This window comes from Canis lupus, chromosome 36 (assembly GCF_048164855.1).
Source record: "Canis lupus baileyi chromosome 36, mCanLup2.hap1, whole genome shotgun sequence".
Classification (NCBI taxonomy): domain Eukaryota; kingdom Metazoa; phylum Chordata; class Mammalia; order Carnivora; family Canidae; genus Canis; species Canis lupus.
The window spans coordinates 16,587,255-16,614,089 of NC_132873.1; the positions used below are offsets into that span (position 1 = coordinate 16,587,255).

The 26,835-nt window shown below is 48.7% G+C and overlaps 1 protein-coding gene across 6 annotated transcripts in view; it reads right to left on the minus strand.

The window, feature by feature from the left end:
• Nucleotides 1-26,835, minus strand: part of NRP2 (neuropilin 2) — a 115,264-nt gene that overhangs the window by 74,549 nt on the left and 13,880 nt on the right. For 4 of the 6 annotated variants that reach the window (XM_072812923.1, XM_072812924.1, XM_072812927.1 and 1 more), the window contains exons 2-3: nucleotides 25,439-25,616; nucleotides 6,158-6,339 (exon numbers count right to left, since the gene is read on the minus strand). In XM_072812923.1, coding sequence (XP_072669024.1) covers nucleotides 6,158-6,339; nucleotides 25,439-25,616 — 360 coding nt within the window. The other 2 variants (XM_072812926.1, XM_072812925.1) reach the window with 2 other exon arrangements.

Sequence of the window (26,835 nt, forward strand, 5' to 3'; positions counted from 1 at the left end):
CTTGAAGCAACATACTCTTCACATCCACGCCTCAAGCCTTTGAGCCAGACTCTCTTTAGGAGAGAAATTAGGGGAGGAGAGCTGGTTTGCTCTACATAATAGAGTAAGAAGAGCAGCAATTGAGGAGTTGTGGGGGGGTAGAGTGGAGGGGGGTCAGAAAGAAGTGTGTGAATCACAGAGAGAGAGAGAGAAAGGGGGGGAGAGAGAAAGAGAGAGAGAGAGAGAGAGAGAGAGAGAGAGAAAGGGAGAGATTCTCTTGAAAAGAGGAACAGAGTCTTCTTTCTCAATTACTCAGCTGCCTGCTCCAGAAATGTAAGTTATTTCAATCCTTAAGGAAGGCTTGCTGATTGCCAGCAGGGCAAACAATGTTACCCCTTATTTATCGCTGACCTCAACACTAGCCCCCATTGTACCAGAGCCAACCAAGTGCCCCCTTCTCCCTCCAAGATGCAAGGTGCCTCAGGGGAGGGGCAAAGGGGAGCTTGGGTCTCATTCATGTCATGACTATATTAAAACGAGCTGCTCTGTAGTGGCCAGACAATTAACAATCGACTTTTGTAGCTGGTGGATCACAGCAGGGCGTTGGGGATGTTAAAGGCCGCTCCAGCAGCAAGTTTGGAAAAATGCGGCAGTGTATTGACATTTGGAAGGCTTCTGGTCGCTTTGTGGCAGGGATGGCCTTGTTTCTCTCCGAAGCTCCTGCGTCTGCTTTCTTGGGACTCATGGAGGCGTTCTTATTAAATGCGGCCCACATTCACACCCGGTGCAGGCTTGGACGGCAGTGGGAGCTCTAAGAGGATTACAGCCACCAGATCTGCTAATGCCTCGAGGTGGAGTCACGTTAAAAGGGCCCTCCTGTGCTTTCGCCCAGCCACCATTTGCCAGCACGGTTGGGCCCCAGGCAGGTCCCGGGACACTGCGGCCCAGGCCACGGGCGCACGGAGCAGCCCAGGGCCAGAGGCCACGCCAGTCACTGCAGCGAATGGATAAAGGCTGGGCAATCACAACTGATTTCACTACATTCTGATTTTATTTCATTCCATTTACTTATTTTTAAAAGATTTTATTTATTCACGACAGACACAGAAAGAGAGGCAGAGACACAGGCAGAAGCAGGTTCCATGCAGGGAACCTTCTGGATGTGGGACTCGATCCTGGATCCCAGGATCACGCCCTGGGCCAAAGGCAGACACTCAACTGCTGAGCCACCCAGGCGTCCCTACATTATGATTTTAAAATTAAAAAGGTCGCAGGATTTATGAGGAGGATAATAAGCACTCTAAGCATGAAGAAAAAATACAGAAATACTCGATAAACCAGGTGTTTACTGGCAGGAAGTGTCCTCTAGGGATCCCACTGAAATATAACTGTGTGATGTCAATACACTGATCTTAGCCCGCAGCGATGTCTTTATCGGCGCCTCCTGCAGCAGGCCCCTCCGCGAGGCTCTTTATTGACGACGGCTTTCTGGAAAGTGCACACGTCTGACTTGGAAAAGGTGCCATGCAAATAAGCGGGCGAAGGAGGACCGGGACTTCCTTTAGCAGCAGATGGGAAATTCCGACATCCCTACCTGCCCATCCATCACCTCTGCTCTTCCGACCAGACCAGCGCTCTGCCCTGGGTCCCCGGATCCCGGGGGAGCCAACCTCTTCAGGATTCTGAACATTCTCCAGGTGCCCCACGCCTGAGACTCTGCACCGATCAGGGGCAGGGCGGCCCAGTGGGCAGCCAGGTCCAGAGGGTGAGCTGGGGAGGCCTTTTCCCAGTTTGTTTACCACCGAATCCCCAGCTTTGTTTACTGTCAAGCCCCACGCTCCGGGGGGGCCTCCTCAATGGTCCCAGGATGAGGCGGTCTGGCAAAGCCAAGCCAGCTGGCAGGTCTTTGGGGGGCTGAGAGGAATCTTGAAAAGGTTAGTGTTTATTGCCATTGTGCAGCCTTCTCCATGTGGGTCACTCAGCCAGAGGAAATTAACTCTCTATCCACGACTTGCTTTCAGAGCTAGAAAAGGCATCCTGACATTCCCTCCCCGAATTCGCTCTCTTGTCATTCCTGCTCAAGGCAAGGGGAATCCCCATCCTCCTGAGAGTGAGGAATTTCTGGTGCAATCTTTCTTTGGTTCTTCCCCTCCATGGGAGACAAAGTCTTCCACAACAGACACCCAGGGAGCTCAAGAGAGGCCTAGGGAATGTGAGATTCTTAAGTACCCACAGTTTCCAGGGTTCCCAGGTCCTGCATTTGGTCAGAATTTTTTAATACGACATTTGTAAGGTCGACACACACAAAAACCCACCCAAAAAGAGCATGTATTGGTCTCTCTCTCTCTCTCTCTGACATATGGATATACATGGGTATGTCCCCTGGCTTATTTTAAAAGAGGAAGGAAAAACAGTTTTATCCTTTCTCTGCGGAACAAACTCGTGCATTACAGTGGTGCCTTCGTCTGTAAATGTGCCGCTCATAGTTTGGACTGTGGTCAAAGGGTCAGAAAGCAGGAAAGCTGAACAGTAACTGCGGAGAGGAGATCTCAGAAGAGGGTGACCATCTTGGGACAAGGCTGGAATCTTGTAGACACCTAACCCAAGATCCTTGTCTGCAATGTGTTAGAAGAATCTCAGGTTAAAAAAAAAAAAAAAAAAAAAAAAAAAAGCTCAATCAACAAATACTTCAGTTCACTCAATGCGGAGATTGTCCACACAAGCTGGGGGGATTTCGGCTGCAGTGAATGATTCATACCAAAGGACTCTGGTGTGAAAAATGCGCACTCCGTGTTTTTCCAGTGTCAATTTTACAATAACTCTGCAAGCAGAAGAACCTGCATGCACAGAGCTATTTAAAACGTGGTGGATTTATCCCAAAGGAGCTCAGCCTGACCTCCAAAGGTATTTTCGGTTCAGGGAGTAGGAGTGGGGGGGGTGGTGCACACTGAGGTTTCTCTACTTGTGAATGACCCCAGGGCGTTCAGTTTCTGAAATGTCGCCGGACACCAGGAAAGCCAACTTAATCTTGAACTTGGGTCAAAAGTATCAGAAAACGAACAAACAAAACAAAACAAAAAAACCACATTTTCCCGTGATTCAGTGTCCAATGTTACTTTTAAAATTCCTTTGTCTGTTCTGCTCATGATTTGGCAATCTGAGATCCTTTATGTTTGTGAGCTGTCTTGGTTTGCTCTTTAACATGTGGATGGTCTGGTATTATATAGACTCTTTTATAAACCACTTCATTCAGGGTAGACATGAACCTCCCACCCCAGCCACACGCCCGCCCCTGCCCCCCTCTGTCTACACCCGAACTGAGGGTTTGTGTCTGTCGGTGGCATTCCGAGGCCGGGGCTCGCCAGGGCAATGTGCCGCTGCAGACTTCCACGGTCCTCCGTACGGTTATTTTGTGTATCTGTGTTTACAGTCCCCCCCCTTCTCTTTATGAATCTGACTAGCAAACGTAGCTGTGTTTGTTTGGATTTCTTCAGCATGTTCACGAATTTCTTTCATGTTCTGTGGGTGACGTAAACTTTGTGTATTTTCTTTCAGAACTCCGATAGTGGAAATGTGGGTGCAGGGAGAGGAGGGCACCTGGAGAAATGCTCATCCTCCAGACTTCTCAGCATTGAACTCTGTAGCCTGCACACGTATGTGTTTTATATAGGGTTGGCTTTCATGCCAAGATCTGCTCTCTTGGACAAGCATGATGGCAGGAGACAGCGCCATCCCCCCAGAAGACCACTGGGTTCCCATTTTCTCTCTTATGTTCCCCAGAAATTTGGCTGTTGTTGGCGGGGTTCTCTCTCCCACATCAAGAATCTCTTTCCTCTTTCCTTGGGCAATCCTAGTAATTGAAGTAGGCTGCCCCATCGCTCCACGCCCAAGCCAACGGCATGGCTGGCGCTCCTGTGTCTGGGCATCCCCAGACTGGCTGTCCTCAAGACAGCAGCGCTCCATGATGCTACCCTCTTGTGCGTTTTAACTTTTAACCTCATCCCTTCGAAGGTGCATAATGGATAGGGTTAGCATTCACTCTTTTTGTGGCTTTCCAGAGAATGTGGCACCATCCTTGGTGAAAAGGGAAGCATCAAACAGATGAGCTTTAGTGGTCCTGCTCACCCTTGTTGTGACTTCCCGTGGCCAGCTCCCTGGAAGACCCCGCTTGGAGCTGCTTTCCTTTCCCAGTCAGCACAGTGGAGCCGAGTGACAGCTTTAGCACTGGGGACCTTGCTATCTAACTGACCACCCAAGTCCACTCAGCAGAGCCCTCATTTTCAAAGCCAGAGCACATTGGGATCCCTGGGTGGCTCAGCGGTTTAGCGCCTGCCTTTGGCCCAAGGTGTGATCCTGGAGTCCCGGGATTAAATCCCACATCGGGCTCCCTGCATGGAGCCTGCTTCTCTCCCTCTGCCTGTGTCTCTGCCTCTCTCTCTCTCTGTGTCTCTCATGAATAAATAAAATCTTTAAAAAAAAACAAAAACAAAAAACACCAGAGCACATTAATCATACCCTTCCTTAGTGCTGACTCCCACTGGCACATATTATAGTTTTCCTTTCAATTTATGTAGCTATTGATCTATGTTCATGCAACGACATCCACGTACGTCTGTTATGTGTGAGGGTTTACACATCCGTTTGTCCTCTTCTAGTATTTTACTCCTTTCTACCTTCTCTCTCCCCATTGCTCCCCAGTTGAAGAGGGCATGATGAATGTTCCAGGGTGACTGATCTGGATCTTGAGCAAGACGCTAGGGAATATGGATCGAAGTATTCAGGAGCCTCACACCAGCCCCCGTGACACTGGACACACAGATTGTCAGTCCCTATGACCTCATGTGGTTGGGAGCATGATGACCCATGGCAGATGGGCCTTCTTGGGACCCGTGCCCTGGGATGGTCTGTGCTCCCACTCTGGCTTAATGACGCCCTGATACAGTTTCCTTGGCCCGCCCCGTCATTGGATTCTACATCTTGCTCTCAGGCAGACAAATCTGACAAATATTTAGACAGAGTGGATATAAAAAGTGCTTTCAGCAGCTACCACTTCCTTTCAAGAACTGTTTAGTGAAAAGAAAATATATATGAATAGGTCCCCTTACACTGAACTCAGTAGGCGCCTGACTTGGGCCTCTCGATGACAAGACGGACAGCCTCCCTTTGCACCAGACTCCCTCCACAAGCTGTAAAACACAGGCTCGGAGGGGCTACACCAGCAGACGGGGTAGGAGCCTGTAGGTGGGGGAGTGGGCTGGGGCGAAGGGAGATCTGGAGGGGGCACTTCGCTTAGCCTCAAGATAGGGAGCTGTTACACTGAGGGGAAGGACACACGGCCTGAGCGCTTAAGGGTAGATACTGGACCAGCACCTTGCGAATAAAGGTTGGCTCACTCCCGTTATGGAAATAAGGATGCCCAGAGCCTAAAGTCATCTAAGGGGGGGCCTCATGGAAAGCAAGGAAGTCAACTTAAAAGAAGGGCAGTGGTCTTTCTTCCTATCTTTTTGGTTGCTTTTCAGGAGGCGGCTCCATTGGCGTTTAGGAAGTTGACGTTCAACAGGTGGAAGTGGTAAAATGGATCGGCCACAGGGACGTCCTACAGGCCACATCTGAATTTAAAAGCTCCTGTATGACCCCACAGGTAAGATCTTAGAGACTCTGAACACCAAAAAAGATTATGTCCTTCTGCCCATGAAATTCCAGATAAAGGCGACATTAAACCATGGAGTAAATAGGAGGGAAGCTCAACGAAGTTTTGCTTTTCTCCCACGAAGAGGATTGTGAATTTGAAAAACACACAAAAATAAATTTCTTTGCAGAAGCGTTTCTCGGTTTACTTGACGCTGCCCTCTTGGGGTGCCGCGAACTAAGCCCGTCTGCCCAGTGGGCAGCACCCAGCACTAACCTTGCGACGACGCACCCTCTCAGGTCGCAGCAGGAGTTAAACTGGCTTTTTGTCGCCGGCTATGGCCGGGTCACCTTGAGCCTCCGTTCCAGCTCCGAAAACGTTTGTAAGCCTCCCTGCCTGCCTCCCTGGGGGCATCCCTGCGCCCGTAACTATCCCCTTGCACAGCGCCCCACGGCCGGCACCCAGGGCGGCGCGGCCTCCCGGGGATGCCCAGCGCCCCACTCCGCCCGTGACCCTGACCGTGACCCTGACCCTGACCATGGCACTGACCTGTCTTGAAGATCTCGTAGCGCAGAGAGAAGCCTGCCCCCTGCCGGGCGTAGTCAGAGGTGAACTTGATGTAGAGCACGGAGCCGGAGGAGATGATGGTGGGGGGGGCGATGTTCCCACAGTGCTTTCCCAGGAGGTCTGCGGATTCACTGTCCCCATCCCGGATCTCGATGAAGTCGTACCTACGTGAGGACGGTACAAAGGGGCACGTATGAGCCAAGATCACTCTCAGGAGAGGAAAGGGATCGTCGTCTCGCTCCGGCCGCCCTTTCTAGACGGATGCTCAGGTGTTTCCGAGTGATAAACAAGGGACTCGGTGTGCTTGCACAGACCGGCCGCCCTAGATCTAGGAGCTGCATCGCCTTATTGAAGCCACGGAGAGAACGGGTGTCCCAGTGGATGGCTAGATTTTAAGGCCTTCTCTCCTGCCCACGTAAGAGCGGTAGCACCCCTCTATCAAAGATCTCCGAGCAAGTGTTTTTCCTTCTTTCCATAGCACCATTTTTACGTCCACCACGATCTCCCTGAATCTTAGTCTTTTTTTCTTAGCTCTGCGTCACTGCAGGCTACTTAACCCCTCTGAGATCAATTTCTTCATCTGTAAGATGAGGATAAAAATATCCAGTTCAGAGGGCTGGGATGGAGATGAAATGAAAAATATAAGTAAGGTGCTAGGCCCCGAGCCGGGCACACTGGGGATGTTCCTGAGATATCTGCTTACTCCCCTCCCCCTCCCCCGTGTTTCAGTTTCCTCCTGGGTCATCCCCTCTTCCCTTATCTTTAATTGTTAGTGACAAAGACTCCCATGCTCAGGCCCCCTCTCTCCTGGAGATGACTCTGCAAAGCTCCCATCAGCAGCAGTGTCTAGTCAACAACACGTTTTTAAAAGGAATCAGCATCATATTAGATAAGGCAATAAAAACCTTTCTCCAAAAGCAGGGGGGTGAGTCCCCGGGGACCCAGCGTCTATGAGCACAGAACTCTTAGCCTCAGCAAGAGGCAGGTTCGGCCCTGCACTCAGGCTTGAGCTCATTTCAAACAGGATCAACCTGGCCCCAGGTTGGGGAAGACAAGTCAAAGACAGACATCCTTGGCTTGGTTCACGGGATGCCAATCTGCACAGGCACACATTTTGGGCCTTGGTGGTGCTCGGGCAGTCTTCCCTGTGCCACCTCTGGGCTCCTTCTCTGGGCTCCCAGGGACTCCCGCTGTCTCAGCTGCTGAGGTCCTTTCCTCCCTGCAAATTTCCTCCCTGCAAATTGCTGGTCACTGTGCCACTATTTACCGACAAGCATCCATTTCCTTCTCCCTCCCTGTTTATTTATTTTGCATCAACCTGTTAAAACAACATGTAAGAAATGTCTCTCTTTGGGGTAAAGAGAGGGGCCTGGGATGTGCCTGCAGGCTCCTGCCACACACACCGGGTCTGTGAGAGCTGGCTGCCTGCAGAAGTGGCTTATTTGAGCCAGAGCAGCCCGAGGCCTCACGACAGCCCCCAGGAGCCATATTTCAGATTGTGCAGCCACTTATGAAAAACAGGACCGTGAAGGAAGTATAAGGAACCGACGGGGATTAGTTCAATCTTAGACCCCAGAGCCCTAGAAACCTACAGTCCAAAGAATCACAGAAGCTGGTTAGTCTGGAGAAGACAAGATGGCAGGGTTTCCCCTCAGGAGCTCTGGGGACACAGCCACAGATTGAGAAAGGCAGTGGAGGTTTGGGGGGGATCTGTGATTTCAGTTTGGGAGATGATGCCGAGTTTGAAAGTGTGCTTCCTCACTTCCAAAAACCAAAGTGAAAAGACACTTAGTTTGTTCTCAAAGGAAATTCCCCAAACCTTCTGGAAAATCCCTCCTTAGTATTTCCACACTGGGGTAAGCACCCTGGGCAATCACTCTGGGCTGAGTAATGGTGATGCAGGGTGCACAACTGTTGAGAAGCCAGCTGTGTTCAGTAAGCACACATTCGCCAGTTCACAGGGAGTAATGAATTATGAACCTGCATGGGGGAGCCTGTCCATCCCCCCACCTGTACCCCCTGCCATGCCCTGGCCAATGCCAAAAGTAGAACTGGATTTGGATCCTTATTAGCTGGGTGACCTCAGGTAAGTTACTCAACCTTTCTGATCTTTGGCAACGGGGAAAATGATAGTAAAATAGGGATATTAGAACCTTTCTCCTAGGGTTTTTGTGAGATTTAAGTGACCAACATAATCTATATAGTGTCAGTGCTCAGCCTGGTAGGTAGTGTTTGGTTAACAGTGATTTGTTTTATTCTCATACCCATTTCTGAGGCGAAGCGATAGAGCAAGCGCATCGAGGTACAGTGTAAGTGGAATAAACATCTGTTAAAACATTTTGGAGTGCATTTTGGCAGAAATGTGACAAATCCTTTAATCCAGCAATTCCACTGCTAGGAATTTTTCCTAATAATCAGGTAATTGTGCAAGATGTATATGCATCTTGGTGAGCGTAGATATAATTTAAAAAGCATAGATAGAATTTAAATTAAGAAAAGTGAAAAGATGCTTTTTTTTTTTTTATAAACAGCATATCTAAATGTCCAACAATGGAGGTGGGTAAATCAATTTTGGTATATTTATAAAATGGAATATTCCACCACTGAAGTAGATAGGGAGTGCTATAGGTCTAGATATTTTGTTTTTATGGGAAAAATGGCCATGATATATATCCTGATAGTTTAAAAAATAGATTTTTAAAAAATGTGTTAAAATACATATACATACATACATTCTTGCATACACAAACAAAAAAGTCTGAAAGACTACATACTAAAATGTTAACAGTACTGAGATATACAGGTGGTAGAAACTGGAAATTTCTACTTCCTTCTTTGTTCTTTCCTATTCTCTGAATCACTTACAATGATCTTGCATTTCTTAATAAGCCACAAATATATAAAATAAAGCTGCTTCCATTAAGAATTTTTTTTTTCACCGTGACAGATGGTAACTGCACCGTCGTGGTGAGCATTGCGGAATGTATCCAATTGTCAAATCACTATGTCACACACCTGAAACTAATATAACCTTGTATGTCAACCATACTTCAACAACACATAAAATACGCCATAAAATAAAAGAAAAAAAAAAGACTAAAAAAAGAATTTTTTTTCAAAGTAGGAGAGCTGAGAATGTAGCAGATGAAAGCGTAAGTACCATCCTCATCGTCACCATCCGTCTCACAGAACTGTCCTGAGGACTAAATAACTCAGTGTTGGGGCACCTAAAACAGTGCCAGGGGTCGTGGCCCACATTCAGTAACTACTTAAACATTTTTTCTTTTTTTTTTTTTAAAGATAACCAGATATCTCCAGTCTGTGTTGCCAATTTCTCCGGAAAGGACAAAAAGACGCCCAGACATCCCAATGGCTGGATGACCAGAAGGGGAGGTTCTATCTGGTTGCCTAATCATGCATGGAGTAATTTAGGGGATTAACAAAATCAGCGATGAAGCAGGGCTCCCCAGCAAATGCCATAGCTGTAAGCTTGCCTCAATTTACTCAGTGGATATAATGACCCCAAATCCTTTTTTCTTGTCATGCTGGCAGCTACAAATACATCTTTACAGGGGCAGCCTAGGTGGCTCAGCGGTTTAACGCTGTCTTCAGCCCAGGGCGTGATCCTGGGGTCCCGGGATCGAGTCCCATGTTGGGCTCCCTGCATGGAGCCTGCTTCTGTCTCTGCCTCTCTGTCTCTGTGTCTCTCATGAATAAATAAATAAAATCTTAAAAAAAAAAAACCACATCTTTACATACTTACCTACACATACAGTGAAGGGATGCATTTTTGAAAAAGGTTCATATACATCAATCGTATTATAAATTTTCTCTCTGACCTTGTTATTTAAAAGGATTTCGGTGAATCCTTTTGTGAAGCAAATAATCAGCCCTCACTGAAACTTCTCAGAGAAACTGGATTTTCCCATCAGGTTTGCTTGAAGGGAAAGGGGCACAGAGTCCCCACTGGGTGATGAACCCCCCTCCCTCCAGTGCCCGGGCTCCGCCGTGTGGACAAGCTGGGCCTCTGGCTGGCCTTCTCCTATAAAGGGCACACACCAAATGACACGCTCACTTCCCACAGAATGTCTCATTTACGTCCTGTGTGACTGACTCATTTGGGGAACTTTTTTATTATTAGGGATTTGCTACAGCTGGCGTAAATCTCCTTAGAAATTTCAGTGCTGTCAGGTTCATTTGGAAGAGCTTGCAGGAGATTAGGAAGTTTGTGGCCTTGGAATAAACACGGCCCTCATCTAGCGCCTGAGAGCCAGCATTTGTTTGGTGAAGGAATCTGGGGTCCAACCTCGAGGCTCACCCCAACCACAGTCAAGGAGGATAACCTACAAAGCCGGTCCTCTTGGAACACATTATGCATTTTCTGGAAGAAAACATAAACCAGCTAACGGACATACTAAGTACTGTGTTTGCATTTCATTATTCATAATCTCCCTCAAATGAAAAAAATTCCTTCCAAGCTTTAACACTACCTTTTGTTATTTTATTCATCTATTTACTTTCCTAAGCTGAAGTAGCCATTTCCACTCCTTACCTTTTTTTCCCTTTTCTCTCCAAAGTGGTTCCCGGGTGCCTTTTTACTTTTCTCCTCACAGATTCCGACATCTGCATGTCGAGCATTTGTCTAGAGAACGCTTTCTGTACGTTCTTCCTCGACTTCAAAGTCTTAATTTCTCTCCCCAAACCCACATTTGGGGCGTGGGAATCTTGACGGTGGAATTAATTTTCAGAGTCCACGGGAGAGGTATGAAAAAGCAACAGTCTCATCTCTTCCTCTCATCACTAGGCAAACATGAAAAGAGGCTTTCTAGTTTCCATAACTCTATCCACGCTTGACACTTCCCAGCAGGCCCCGAAGGCTGGGTTAGACAACAGAGCCTGTGCTAGAGGATCCACTACGCCGAGGCCCTTCTTAAATGGCCAGATGGTGTCCGGCCCCTGCCAGGGTCCACCTGGAGGGATGCGCTTAGAACTGCTTGTGAAGAGATTTCTCTGTCACAGGTGGAGTACTTGGGTACACTGGGGAAGAGTGCTGTGCCCATTTGATGATACTTGGGTCTACACATCACCACCCAAGTCCCGAAGCCATAACCTTGGCCAACCAATCAATGTCTCCTTTTATGCTACCGTGTCATAAATTTTTAAGACCTCGCGCTTTGCGCATGGCGAGCTCTTTCCGGCCACTGGGCCTTTGCACTTGCTCTTCCCTCTGCCTGTGATACTCTGTTACCTTCTTCGGTGGCTGATGCCATCTCCTTTTTCTATGTGCAAATGTCACCTCCTCAGAGAAGCCTGTCTTGACCACCCTATTTCAGACGGCATGCCCTCATTCTCCGCCACGCCATCCTCTTACCGCCTTTATATAGCGTTATAATCTGCAAAAGGTCAATATACGTGTTTATCTGTTTGGAATCTGTGTCCTCACTACACAGCAAGCACCACGAGGGCAAGGACCTCGCCTTTTTGCTGCTGAATTGGTAGCACCTGCATGGTGCCCGGCACAGCCCAGGGCTCACTATGTTTTGTGGCGCGAGTAAATGAACGAGGGGCTCGCGGTTGGTAAGTCCAGGAATAATTTCCTCTGTGATGATGTTTCCCAAGGGGTTGGATACATTTGGTCCATTTTATACCCTTTGCCTTTGTGATCCAGCGCATTCACTGAGCTATTCTGGTTTTATCTGGAAACCGAAATGTTGCCTCATGACTCGAAAACATGAAATATAACATTTTGAGTGGAAGAAACATCTCAAATCATGCTGACAGCATTTTCACTATTAGCGGCAAACAAATCAACTATAATTAAAATGCTGTCAAAGTGATTTGAGATTTTTCTCACACTTTCAAAGTTCCATATTTCATGAGTAGATTATGGAGGCCAGAGAATTTACCACCTCCTGGAGTGCCTTTCTTCCGGGAAGCTCAAAGACATCTACACACACTGTCTTATTAATCCTTACATTAAAACCTGCAGGGAAAATAGGAGGAAAAAACAACACTGTCATGTACAACTTCCCCATGAAGAAGCTGCCTGCGACACAAAGGGGCTGCGGGCAGGTCTGCACGAGGCCAAAGTCTCTGGTCCAGTCAAGCCCAAAGCCAGGTCACCTGATCTCTGGCTCAATAGTGAAATCCAGCCTTTATGGAGGAATCAGATCAGATCAGATCAGGTCTTTTAAGAAACAAATTTCATTTTCTTGAATTTCTCCCTTTCATTGGGGCCATCCATTTGAGAACTTGGAACATTCCCAGGAATATCAGTGAGAAGAAATATCAATCATCTACTGAGCATTTGTTATAGGCTAGACCCCCGTTTAGATATTACTTCGTTTAGTCCTCATTGAATACACGCCACGCCCTGTTAGGCTCCCACCCATTTACAGATGCAGAAACTGGGGTTCCAAGAGTCTAAGTGACCTGCCTAAAGTCCCGTGAGAAGGACAGGTCAGAGGCGGGCTTCAGACCCAGGTGGTCTCACTCCTGGGCATATAGGCCTCACCACCATCCTATCAGAACATCCGACCGCCAAAGCACAATAGCATTAGAAGGTACCGGGCGTAAAGAAACTGCTTGGTTTCCGTTAGAGACTTACCAGAATCTTGCTCTTTTTTATTTAGCTGTTTTGTTTAAACAAAGCCTATAAGACTTGCCAAAATTAATAGACAAATCACCAATAGAAGCAGTGAGCAGATTTGGAATTCATGGTTTCAAGATTCACCCTGTTGAAATTTAGCTTTTAAGTGTTCAGATGGGATAACATATTAATGTTTGCAAGTGAAGTATTTTTATAAGCACATATATGCCCATATGTGAACATATGGTCCATCGAGTGAGAAAACAGTATCCTGTGTATTTATAAGCTCTTACAGTATCATCTAGAGCACATATTCCTAAACGTCTGGATTTCCAGTAGGGTCCACAGATGAATTTCAGTAGGTGAGGGGACCCCTATAGTCACACGCAGAAATTTTTGCGATTGTGTAGATGCACATTTTCCTAGGTCTGTGACACACACACAAAAATCTTAAATTACTGTTATACAGAAACATATCTGTCTATATGTGCGTGTGTGTGCTGAGAAGTGTGGCGCACGGGCTTTGCAGGCAGATCCAGCTGTTTCCAGCACTCGTTAGTGGCATGAGTGCAGGCAAGGCATCGAACCTCTCTGAGTCTCAGTTCTTTTACCTATAAAATGCAAATAATAAGGGGCCCCACCTGTAGGATTGGTGGAAGGACTGCAAAAATACATACGAGCCCAGGAGAGTGCTAGATGCCCATGAAAGTCACTGGGAGACGCTCGCTATTTTTCCTATTACTCGTGTTTTTACAAAGCAGGGTGGCAGACTTGGGGGAGAGAAGGGTTACCTCCACATGAACTGAACACGTGAAGAAGGAATGAAAAGCCACAAAGTTAGAGACAGTCTCGATGCCCTCCCCAACCTCAATGCTAGGGACGGTGGTTTCTAAAAATCCTCCCCCTGTACAAATCCATCAATAGTAGTTCAATCACTTGCGTTTTGGGGATTCCCTTTCCATCTCATGTTTCTGAGCCCTGGCTCTGGAACCAGCCTGCCACGCCGGATTCAGAACAATCTGTGCCTTCTCGCCCCCTGCCCCTGCCCCGCCGCCCCCACCCCTACTCCCACCGCTTCGTGGGCCCTGAACTAGGTACTGGACGCCCTTCAGTGTGGGGAGTTAATGCATGTCAACACCTCAGTGCAGCGCCTGGCACATAGGAAGTATTCAATAAATAAATGTTAGTCATTGTTACTATTATTCCTGTTGTTATTGTTATTACTTGTTAAATAACCGCAAGGACTGCAACGGAGCCAAGACTCCGCATCTGTTTGTGTATCCATGTTGGTGCCACTGCTTTTTTTTAATAGTGACTGAAGGCAGTTTCCTTTTCTTCCTTCATTTCTTCCCGCCACCAACCGCTGGTATCTGGAGCCTAGCCGCAATCCCCGCCCCTGCCAGGGTCATCGCAGCTCTTCAGAAAGGAGGAAATCTGACCACCCAGCAAAGGAAGTATGCGAAGAAAATAACCCAAAACAAACCGAAGGAATTATTCCAAAAAACCTTGAAGGCAAGAAAATGGAAATACAAATAACATCTATTTATAATTGCTGGTTGTTTTCCTGCAGAAGCCCTGGGATGATGGAGAGGGCCCTGCCGATCTCATTGTTCCTGATGGAGCAGGCTGCCAAGAACGCCGCACGACGTGAGGAAGGAGGCCGCTCCAGACAGGGGGTCTGAGAAGTCTCGCTGTGGATGAACTTGCAGAGAATGAAGGGCACTCAACAAAGCCTCCAGCACTTCTCCCCGGCCCCCTAGCTGGACGCCGCTTCCCCCACTGACCTGGCTCCCCAGCAAGGCGCATTCTTGGGGCTGGATGGCCACGGATCCGGTCCACTCCTGGACCAGCGAGCGCGCTGGAGGCCGCCTTGGATGGAACGTGTTTGCTTATGTAAGGAATGATTTTCTAGGCAACCAGGGCCAATGTGAAGTTTAAGGCTACTGGGCGGGCTGTTTTCAGCGTGAAGGTTGGGTCTTTTTCCTGTCTGCTGTACACGTCTATAAAATCCTCACTCTCTGCAGTTAGCTCAAAGGGCCCCTTGTTAGCAAGGGACACCGGAGCAGGAGGTAGGCGAGAGTAACCCGTATTTTATGTCTGTTCTCCAGCAGGCTGGCACTGGGATGTGAAGGTGAGCCCCACCCAACAAGGCCAGACTGGCCGGGGTCAATCAAGCTTGCATGCCTCGGTTTGCCTCATCTCATAAATGGGAACAGGAACCATGCCTCTGTGCCTCCCGGGGCTGGTTGGAAGGGGCAGAAAGCGATCCACTAAGGGGAAATCAGAGTACACTATCCCAGGGCCTGGTGTGCTGGCAGCAGCCCCGCACTTGGCCGGGCGAACGGTTCCCTCTGGAACGGGCGCTCGCTAACCCTGGCTCCCAGAGGGTCTAATTGTGAGAGCAAATCATAACCTTCCCATCTGTCCGAAAAATGGGAGCCTGCTGGGAATGAGGCATACGAGGCACCAGGGAATCAATCACTGTATCGGAAAAATGTTTTTCTAGGGGTTTAGGCTCCCAATCGTTTTTCTGTCCCCTTCTGCTGGCAATCAGCCTCAGTAACAAAATGTAGAAAATACAAAACTTGCCTGAAAAATGTACCACGCAGAAATCCTAGCAGGGGACAGTCTGGGAGTACGGGGCTGGGGTGATGGGCCCTTGTCCTTGGATTTCATTCACTGCAAGCTGCAGCTTACAGAGCTCAGAGCTTCTCCTGGCTTCAGGGGCCGACTTATCAGAATCGTGCAAAAAGCACCTTGGTGTGGAGGTGACGGGCCTGCACTAATGTCCAGGCGGGAAGGGCCGCTGCCACGCCGGGGTGGAGATTCTGAATACAGCACTCAGGGGCCCGTCGGCTGCAACGGCTTCCCTCTCCAGCCACCGCTGGGTGACTGCTTTCCTCGACGGCGGGGCGGTGCGGGCACCGTGTGAGCACTGGGAGCCAAAGCGGCCTGGCCCACCCAGGGCATCTTAGGGCACCTGCCTCTCCCCAACGCAGAAGTGGCCCTGGGTTCTGAAAGAAGTGGCCAGCGTGTGTCGGGGGTGGAAGCAGCGAATGTTCGGGAATATGGGCTTCTCTTGGCTAGAGGTTGCATAAGACTAGAAGAAATAGGTCTGGGAAGGACAGCAGCTTCTACAAGAAAGGGAACCAGATTGCAGGAAGTCTCCTAGCAGGATGGGAGCAGTGGGAGTCAGACCCCGAAGGACCTCTCTACACCTCACAGCATCGCAGACTGCTTGCTCTGTGCATGGAGCTGCTGGCTGCCGGGCTGCACAGCTAGCGGACTGCAGGGCCCCCAGGCCCCTGGCCTCCCGGGAGGGAGCACTAGTGCCAGGGAGGAGCTGTGAGGGCCACACAAGTGTCAGGGCCCTGGTGGGCAAGGGCTGTCAGTAACCCAGCACTTGACCCAGCTGCCTGCCCCAAGGCTTAGGCCGAATCACCCATCTGCTTGGACCTCAGTTTCCCAGCAGATAAGACCAAAAAAAAAAAAAAAAAAAAGAAAAGAAAAAAAAACTTTCTTACCCTCCTACCACTCTCAAAGGGATGACACATAGATAAATCACTTTGAACTTTTAGATGAAAGGTGCTCTCTATAAACTCGAGGTCTCATCAACCGTAATTGTTACGGTAATTATTTTAATGATAATAATGATGATAATGGGAGAAGGGGGGGCAGGGTGAGGACGAAACCTCCTACCTTGAGACAAAGAAAAACTCTTCCATTAAAACCTGCATCACGATGCCTTCTGCTCCTTGCTCTCAACCATCTCTTTCAAACTGCCAATTCCCGGGCTGAAATATTATTTACTCCTCTCCTTCCCAATAAAACAATTATTTGTTCCACCGTTCTCCCTCTCGCTCACTCTCTGGCGTGTCTAGCTTTGCCCTGACAGCTCAGCCATGGACTGTTTACATGTCTCGCTCACCTCCAAGACTCTGGTTCAGCTCCATTGACACTGAAGGCAGGAGAATTCTGTGTGTGTGAGGAATCAATTACTTCCGCTGACACTCTATTACTGGCCCTCACATCTTCAGATTCCAGCTGCAGAGTGAGGCGGTGGGGGGATGGCAGGGAATGTGAAGAGGATGGCGAGGGGGGCCGGAGGGGACTGGGGAGTAGGGGGCGGATGACAGGGAGGCAGTCGGAGACTATCGATGGAGAGTCACAGAAAGATCTCTCTCTCCTTGACTGCCCTGCTGGCATCCGGAGGTGACCGCATGGCAGGAAGAGGCGAAGAAAAGGGGTAAGAAACCGAAGAGGAAAAGAAAAGACTTGTCAAGGATATCTAAGGGATGTCTAAGGGAATCAGAGGCCTCAAATACCTGAGCATGGGGACAGTGGGTGACAACTCTAGGTACATGGACACAGGTATATAAAGGCAGCTTTGGGTGGCGGGCTTCAAATCCCAGCCCTACCACTACCATCTCCCAGATGGGAGATCTCTCTCATACTGTACCTACCTGTTAAATGGGAATAACAGGAGTACCTAGGAGTACCTATATATAAATATATATATAACTACAGAGAGAGAAGGACTGCCAAGATGCTTGGATACCAAAGGTAGGAAAAAAAGCATAAAAAATCATGTGGATTTCTTTCATCATGTGAAGTCCTTGGTAGCTTCCCAAACCTAAGCCCAGTTCACATGTTTTTCTCTCTTCTTCTTTTTAAAAATTTTATTCTGACCCAGCTAACATTTTTCAGGGATTTTCCTTCTAGGAAAAAGAAAATGCTGATTATGTAAATTAAATACAACCATCTACTCTGCAATCACTGAGATGAGTTGTGAGGCCCTAGGTCTTATAATGAAGGTCGATTATGGAAGCTCCTTTCTGGAAGGAAAGACAAGGGCAGCTAATATGTATATATTTTTTTCTGGGATGGTTTATCCAGGCAGAAGTAGATGAATGGAATTAAATTATCTATTGAGTTTCTCTTAATCCAAAGGTTTCAATCCCCCTGCTGTTACAAAGGACAAAACAAAGAGCATATATTATTTTCTATAGGACTCATGACTATAGGAAAATACACAAATCTCTTTTTAAGAAAAATCTAATTTCTTTACTTGGCCTCTTTCCTTCTCTTCTTTATACCCTCCACACCCTGAACTCCCACTGAATTTCAGAAGACAGACTCTCACCCAGCGTAATTAGCTGGGAGAATTACACACAGTTACATGGGGTAAGATGCTGGCCCTCTGGGACCTCCAGGTTCAGAGAAGGTGCCAGGCTTGAGAGGCAGAACAAGTGAGATTGTGTATTAGAAAACCTCAAGTGATTTTCTCAATCAGGAGATAAAATGCATTGTTAAGAAGGACATCCACAGCAAAGCTTGCATTTGGAGAGTTGCGATTGCAACATCGCAGATTTAAAAACAAACTGCCAAAAATAACCGTTGTCCCAACCGCTCTTTAACCTTGGTAGGAGGAGGAGAACAATCTGTGATGTTTTTTCCCACTTGTTCAGCAAGCTAAGTTGCTGGGTGGAGTCCCTGGTCAAGGTTGGTGAGCTGGGGTCGGCTGCCAGCTGAGCTGGAGTCCGTAGGACTGTTCCACTTTATTGTACCAAGTACCTGCAGGGGGATCTGTTTCTGTCATTAGCAGGGTCGTTGCAATACAGAAAAATATTGCTGCTCATCGGTTCCTTGGGGGAATCAGAATATTTCTGTGGTTGGGCAGGCAGTAAATCTATAATAATGTCATGAGTAATCAACCTGAGGCTCTCTCCTGAGTGCATGACACTCTCTAGAACCAAGAACTTACACTCTACTTCAATTTTCAGAGGCTCAGTGGACACCAGCTGAAGCCACCCCTCCACGTGGGCAATGTGGCCTCCTGCTCTCTAGTCTTAGGAAAGAAACATGTGTTCAGAGAGAGGGTCCTGTGTAGGAAGGAATAAACTGACAGGTGGAGGTTAATCCAGTGTTACCTGGATTTTTCCAGGCCCAAGTTCAGGCATTCACCTCCCCTGGTGGCAGTGGGATGGGGTTTGTCCCTGGACATAGGATACGAAATTGTAGAGACCCTGGTCAGAGAGGGTGGTTGCAGCAAAGAGTCCTTAAAATCCTAGTCTTTCCTGCTTCCTGACTACAGCCCCTCTCTAAGATGGTGAAGTCGCCTGGCCAGGAAACAAAATTCAATAGCATGGCTCAGGTACCTCTTCACTGAAAAGAACTTTTGTTGATCAGCAAGTCACAAGGATGGCCTTTCAATTACTGTGGTTCCCTAAGACATCAAATTATTTCTCCTTCCTTGCCTTTGATGTGATGCTCTCCACCTGGACCACCAGAGATATATACTCCCCCTGTCTGGCTAACTTCTTTGGGATTGATTCAGGCATCACTTCTTCCAGGAAGCCTTCCTTGGTCTCCCCAGCCTAGGCTCAATCTCCGTGCTGTGGGCTCACATAACATGCCCATGTTAGATCCCCGGTTGGCATGCACAGTGCCGGGGGAGGCCACAGAGCACAAGAGTAAAGAGTACAGGTTGCAAAGGAGGGCATTCTGGCTTCAAATCTCTTCTCTGCCATTTCTACGAGTGGGACCTGGGGCCAGAAGTTATTTCTGAAGGCCAAGTTTCTTCATCTGCAAAACGGAAAGAGTAACAATGACTTTGCATTTTTCTGATTCTAGGATCAATGAGATGATATATGTGAAGCACTTAGCAAAGTGCTGGGCTCGGAGGTGATGCTCTAGATATGGTAGCTTTATCATCAATAACCATGTATTTTTAACATTTTTTTATTTTATTTTACTTTTTTAGAGAGAAAGTGTGTGTGAATATGGGGGCGGGGAGAGGAGAGGGAGAGAGAAAGAATCTTAGGCAGGCTCCATGCTCAGTGAGGAGCCCAACACAGGGCTTGATCTCAGGATCCTGAGATTACGACCTGAGCCGAAATCAAGAGTCAGATGCTTAACTGATTGAGCTACCCAGATGCCCCAATAACCATATTTTTAACTTGCTGCCAAACTCCTAGTTCCATGAAGACAAGGAATTTACTCACCACTGTATTCCCAATACCATCATCACGGGTAGCACACAGTAGGTGTTTAGTAATTATGAATGAATGCGTGGTCCATTGCCATTTTGTTGGTGAAAGGCCAAGTCACAGAGAGCTTCGGGACTTCCACAAGCCTGTCTCACCCTCTTGTTGTCATTATATCATATCACAAGATGGATGAATAGGGAAGACAGCTGTGTCTGCTTCCAGTGCAGGTTCATGCCATGTGACCTATGTCCTGGCATCTCAAATGTAAAAATATCACTGAAACAATCACGTGCATGCACCTGCTTAGTACTCTAAGACCAGGTGCCCTGGGGGTATAGAAATGAAATATGTAGTCCATGCCCTTAGAGAATTTGCACGCTCAGAACACAACACTGACCACACATGAACTAAAGGCAAGCCAGCAAATCAAGGCAATACACAATGCCCTGGGAGTTCAGCATTGGGACCCACAGAAGAGAAACAGAAGAATCAAGGAAACAGAAGGAAGCAGAGTATGCAGCTGGTCACTATGGAGGGGCGAGGGAGGAGGGTCCAAGCACTGGGTACTCAGAGGATTTCATGCAGGTACAAGGTGGTGTTGGGCTGTTTGACTGAAATGGAGGATGCTCACTGTTCGTTGGATGGGGAGGGGCTAGATTATTGAGGTCCGGTCTGTTCCCTCTATTGACGGTGGTCATTTTACCAACCTGGGAAGCTGTTACCTCTCTAAGATATCATCCCCTACTCTGGGAGAAATAGACACATCTTCTAAGATTTAGGGAGCTCCTCTGGCCATAAATACAAGAGCACTTTGTTTATCTAGGACACTTAGCTAGAGGCCAAATATCCCTAAACCTTCAATATCTAGAACATGGGTGGGCTTTGGGGGGATGGTTTCAGAAGAAAAGACCTTGAGTACCTCAATTAATGCCAGGGACTCCGTGCACCGATGCTCTTTCCACTCTGTCCCTGGGGGTGTGCCCCACCCCCCACACACCCCGTGCCTGGTGTGCCATGAGCTTGGCTGAGCCGACATGGTGGCCCTGGGATCACATTGGTTTGGGAGCCGACACCCCAGATCCATAATTTTCTAATGGACAGCAAGACCTCCTGAAGCGAAGTCCATGCAACACAATAAAGGTTTAAAACAAATCAGAAGAGGAAGGCTCCAGGAGGCAGGCATACACCTAACAGGAAGTGACAGCAAGAGTACTGCTAGAAAGAAGTCCCAAACTTGGGGTGCCTGGGTGGCTCAGTGGTTAAGCCTCTGCCTTCAACTCAGGTCATGATCTCAGGGTCCTGGGATCAAGCCCTGCATGGGCTCCCTGCTTATCAGGGAGTCTGCTTCTCCCTCTGCCCCTCCCCCCACTCGTACACATGCTTTCTCTCTCTAATAAATTAATAAAATCTTAAAAAAAAAAAACAAACCAAAATCACAATGCAAACTTTCCCAAGACAAAGGACAAAGATGCTAATGTGGTTGCTAATTGATCATGTGTATCCACATAAACAATCAGCAATCTTGCAAAGTACTTATTATCAGTTTTGCAGGTAAGGAAACTGAGGCCTGGAAGTTTAAAAGGTGAACAAAAACTCCACTCTCAACCTCTCTGATCCAAACAGGATTATCAACCGGTCTTAGTCACCAAAAGCGAAGTTTAAAATTAGAGCCTGAATCATCAAGGAAAAGTTGACTCCCCTCAGCATTGGTTTTAAGAAGACAAGGAAGTGTGGCGCATGATTTAGAATGGTTTTTTTTTTTTTAAGATTTTATTTATTTATTTATTCATGAGAGACACAGACAGGGAGGCGGAGACACTGGCAGAGGGAGAAGCAGGCTCCTCGCAGGGAGCCAGATGTGAGACTTGATCCCTGAACCTAAGGGACTCCTGGGTGGCTCAGTGGTTGAGTGTCTGCCTTTAGCTCAGGGCATGACCCCGGGGTCTCCGGATCGAGTCCCACATGGGGTTCCCTGCCTGGAGCCTGCTTCTCCCTCTGCCTGTGTCTCTGCCCCTCTCTCTCTGCCTCTCATGAAAAAATAAATTAAATCTTAAAAAAAAAAAAAAGAAATCTGTTCAAAAAAGGACTTTGGAACTCTAAAGGAGTAGGTCTGGGTATCTAAAAATTTCACTTGGATGGAGCGCGGTTTTTCCGTGCCTCGTGGTGAACGAGATGACGCTGCACTGAATGCACACATAAAATCATTCGTATCAACTTCATGTGCATATTTTAGCCCAAGAACTGTTCTTTTAGTCTTCCTAGTGGTTTGTGCACTTTGTGAAGCACGTTTTCCAAGACACCCATCTGGGAATGACCAATTCTTAACAGGGCCCAGACTCTGGGTTTTGGTTTTACTTGGGCCTCCAGGGTTGGGGGGGCGGGGGATGCCTGTTTGAGGACTCGTGAATAAGCTGTGTGTCATACGCAGGCGGCTGTTCTTAACAACACGGACGTATCTTCAATTTCAGAAGCGGGAAAAGATTCAAGTGTGGCTGTGGGTGTTCGTCACACCTGCGATCATGACCTGAGCCACCGGGCACCCTAGCGCCGTGACGCAGGTGGGGAGCAGGAGCAGCCCCGCCGCAGCAGGGCCCGGGGGCTTCGCCCTGTTGCTCAGGTGGCCCTGAGCCCTGCCCCTGGGTCCCTGGGAGGTGGCAGGGGTTTCGGAGCAGCGGCGGGAGCTGGGGGTGCGGAGGCCCGCTCGCAGCCCGCGGGGGGCGTCGCGGGGAGTCGAGGGGTGTCGAGGAGCCCCGCACGAGGCCGTGGCTCAGGCTGGGCCCGAGCGAAAGTTTCCCAGCTGACAGCAGGCTCTCGGGCAACAAAATGAACGAGCGGCCGTTAAGGAGGGAAAGGTCTGTCTGGGGTTTTATTCTTCAACGGGCTCCACCTGTGCGTTGTCGGATCGCAAGGACTGGAGAGCCAAGGGCCTGTGTCTGGGTGTCTGGGTGTCTGGGTGTCTGGGTGGCCGGCGGGGTGGCAGCCCCTGCAGGGCCTCCCATCGTCGGGAGCACGGGGAGGAGACGCGAGGGCAGGTGCTGGCCCGGCGCTGGCTCTGCTCGGGGTGCTGCTTGGGCGCTGGGGGGGGCCCTGTCTGCGGTTCGCTCCCCATTAAGGATCCCCCGTAAGGATCCCCGCTGGGGGCCTGCAGAGCCAAGTGCAATTCCAAACAGGCACCGGAAATGAAAGGAGAAAGGAGTCTAATTTCCTTCGGTAGTAAGTGCTTTCCAAAGCCAGGAGCTCCGCTGGAACGAAGGAGGAGAGGTGGGGAGAGAGGAGGAACCACCCAGAACTTCGAGGACCTGCATTAGGTTAATTGTTCCTCTGCCAGCGCGGGGTCGAGCGGCCGGGAGCAGCTCAGTTACTGCGAATGCAAGTGGCCGGGGAAGAATGTTAAAGATACTTGCAGAGCAAGGGATGGAGAGAACCCGATGGGTGTTTCTAAATACAAAAATAAGCAGGAAGGACAGAGAAATGGGGAACAGAGGGGAAAGGGGGCGGCGGGAGGGAGAGAGATCCATGGGTGAGGTTGAAGTAGTGGAGGCTGGGCCCCACCAGAGCCTTTCTGACAATCTGGCCCTGCGGAAAAGAGACCCCAGAAAGATTTTTCTTTTCTGACCCTCCAGACCTTTTCAGTTCAAGCGAGAAGCATCCATGGGGGAGCGGGGAGGAAAACAGGAAGCTACTTAGTGAGGATGATGAGCCAGGAGAGAACCGGACCCCTGACCGCTTCCCCTAATCCAAGTCCAGCAAGAGGCAACATCCTAGTCCCCTTCTGCTGCCGGAGACGCCAGCAACCTGAGTTCTCTGCAGCCCTGGGGCTCAGTCCTATGAGGGGAAGGCGGACCCCGTAGCCCCAACCGGGGCAGGAGCATGTCCTCCTGGCCTTTCATACTGCCTGACACGTGTTAAGCCAGGCTCACTGGCTCCCTGAGTTTTTCCTTCCGAAAGCCATGCCTTCTCCTCCTGCCACTATGAATATACATAAGATGACCTCTTAGCAATTTCCCCGGGAGATCTGCTGGCATCAGCATAACAGAATTTGGCCCTCAGTCGACAGAGGTGCTTAGTCAAATTTCTCTGAGCTCAGACCCGAGCTCTCTGTGCATTACGCTTCGGTGTGTGCCAACCTTCTGCAGCCCAGCCAAAGGGACTAGGAGCAAAAACACCCAATATAGGAGCTCTTCCAACAGAAACTCTTGCTGAAGTCCACTGCGGGGAATCAGCAGGCCCGAGATGCTGTGCAAGTGTATCAGGCTGCGCGTTTCACTCAGACAAAGAGGAACTGATGAGCTACCCTATGTCATCCACCGAGTCAAGAGCAGATCTGGGATTAGAAAATCCGTCTTATGACTCTTCGTCACATGAGGCATCCATCCTGGAAACCCTCCAGTTTTCAGTGAAGACTACCTCTTGTTAGGAGAAAACCATTATGTAAGTGTGAAGTAGCCCTAGGAGGGTAACAGTGACATTCACTGCCTCCCGGGCTAGCCCTGGTTAAAACGGGGCCTTGTCTCCCCCACATGGATGAGCCGGCCTAAAGGGAGGTCTGCTCCCTTGCACTTTCTCGCCAGCTGGCCCCTTTATTAATTTTTCCGTTCTTGCAACACCTTGGCCACAAGGAATGTCCAGACTGTTGATGAATCATAAGGGGATACCAAACACCCATCAGAGCAACGGCACGGTGTAAGTGCACACTGGGAGCAGGACACGATCACTGGTACGTTCTTCGCTGCACAGAAAACTCACACTACTGTTTCAATAAGCAGATTTCCAGAGCCCACAGGTGGTACAAAGCACATTCATTCTTGACATTACAACGTTACCTGCTCCTTCGCCTTAATTTAAGGGACCTTGGCGTCAAGAAGGCATTTCTAAAGCTCTCACAGATGTCTAAGTGCCCACTTGGTCTCTACACATTTCCAAGATGGCAGGACTGGTGTTATGAGCCCAACTGAGCCTCCCTGGGTGACAAGTGCTCTGGGGCTTTGGTTTTCTCATCTGCAAAATGGAAGTCCTGACAGCACCAACTTCCCCAGAGCCACCGTGGGCCCTGGATGGATTGATATTTGTAAAGTAATTAGAACGGTGTCGGTGAAATAAATCCATGACACCAGCTTTGGGACTCCAACCTGTGCAGCCCAGGTAACAAGAATCGATATGAATCTGACACCCACCAGTGTAGACTCAGATTTTTAACTCCCTTTCCTTAAGGAAACCAGCTGCTGGTTCATAAAATAACAGCTTGATCCTCTGGGGCTGGATGCAGAGAGGTCTCCACTTGGGGATCTGGCTACTAGTTTAGTAGGGAAGCTGGTGGGGTTTCCACATGCGGTGGCAGTGGTGGAAATGGAGAGCTCTCCAAGGGGAAAGTGAGTCCCAAAGTCAAGAGCTGGCATATTGTACTCCACCTCATGCCCCTAGGATAGACTTCTCCTCCACTGCCCACTTTGAATACAGGGTACTATTCCCTACCCTCTTCACTCAAGAAGGCTCTTCCCTCTATACTATGGGATCCACTGGGCCTTTATTTCCCTTGAAAGAGAACATCATCTTGAGGTTTCCCTGTGGGGCCCCTATTCAGCAGGTCCTGGGTTATGGGGGCTGCCATCAGGTGGCATAAGTGGCAGGAGCCCAGGGACGTGGGTGGGAGTGTGTGTCCCGTTGGATATACAATTAGTTGCTTACTTGCAGTCGTGCTTCTCGATCTCGAAGTGAGGGTTGAAGTTGAGGACAATCTTCTGGTTGGGTTCGGGGGCGTAAACAATCCACTCGCAGTTCTGGTGGGATGGGTAATCCTGGGGGTAACCTGGGGAGGTGATGTAGCCAGCATCTTTGGAATTCAAACGACCTCCACAGGGTGAGTCTGAAAGAGAAGGCAAAGAACCCAAAGAACTTCAAATATGCTACAGCCTTTTTTTTTCCTCCTCTCCTTGTTTCTCTTCCTTACCAGTGGCTGATTAAAACTGTTTTACAGACCTTTTATGGCAGTCCAGAAGACTAACCTACTTACTCATTCGGTGGAAGAGATTATTTCAGCTCATCCCCCCAACCCCGACTCACCCAACTGAACACACACACACACACACAGATGTGTGCACAATCATACACACTCCCAAATTAAAATATTCCAGAAAGTGGTCATAAATATTCCCAATTACATGGTCTGAGATGAAAAAAACACAAGAGCGTAGCAAACATAACATGCCCCCCCTCCCCCCGCCTGCCTTTTCCTGTCTCCTCTCCTTGGTGCATCTTCCTTTTGCTCAAACCTCTCATCTCTATCTTTATCTCATAAATCCTTCATTTCATTCGGTGTCTCCCAGCCCAGCCCAGGCAGCCAGAAGTAACGGCTCCGGGAACTGACAATAGTGGTTTTGTGGTGCCGACCCACAAGCGAGCCTGGTAACAATTACATGTGATGCGGAGGAAGCACTTTCAGCTTTGGGCCAGAACAGGCCCTGGAGGGTGATTTTAGCTTCTTCTTCTTCTCTCTCTCTCTTTTTTTTTTTTAAGAAAGAAAAAAAGCAAAAACCCCAAACATTTAATTCCACATACACCACAAATTTGATTTATTATTTCATTATACACCGAGTGGAAAAATCTGCATTGGAGAATTCATGGGCTCTGACCTCAGAGTTTCGACAAAAGTGCTTTGTGTTTTTCTCTTGCTTTCTACCCACTGTCCCTCCTGCCTGGTCACCACCACCAGAGTGTGCTGCTGCTTTGTCCAGCAGCGACCAGTAACCAGCCATTTGAAAGGCCACTGCAGGGGAGTAGCTGCCCCCCCCTCCTTCCCAGCAGTGCCTGGCTGGAGGTAAACAGCTTCATGTGGGCCAGGAGGCAAGGGGGAGACTTCAAAGGCAGAAAAGGTGGGTGATGACATTTGAAGAATATCATATATTTGGGAGTGAAGTTCTGTAATCCCCAGGAGGGGTTCCTGGGAAATGGGGGGTTTTGCTTAATACCACGGTAGAACAGAAGATAGGAAGGCACGAGAGACCTGGAAATATTCAGAAGCCTCCCGGAGACCTTCCTGAGATGTGCGCCTCTCTTAGCATCAATCACGATTTAATATCGCCATC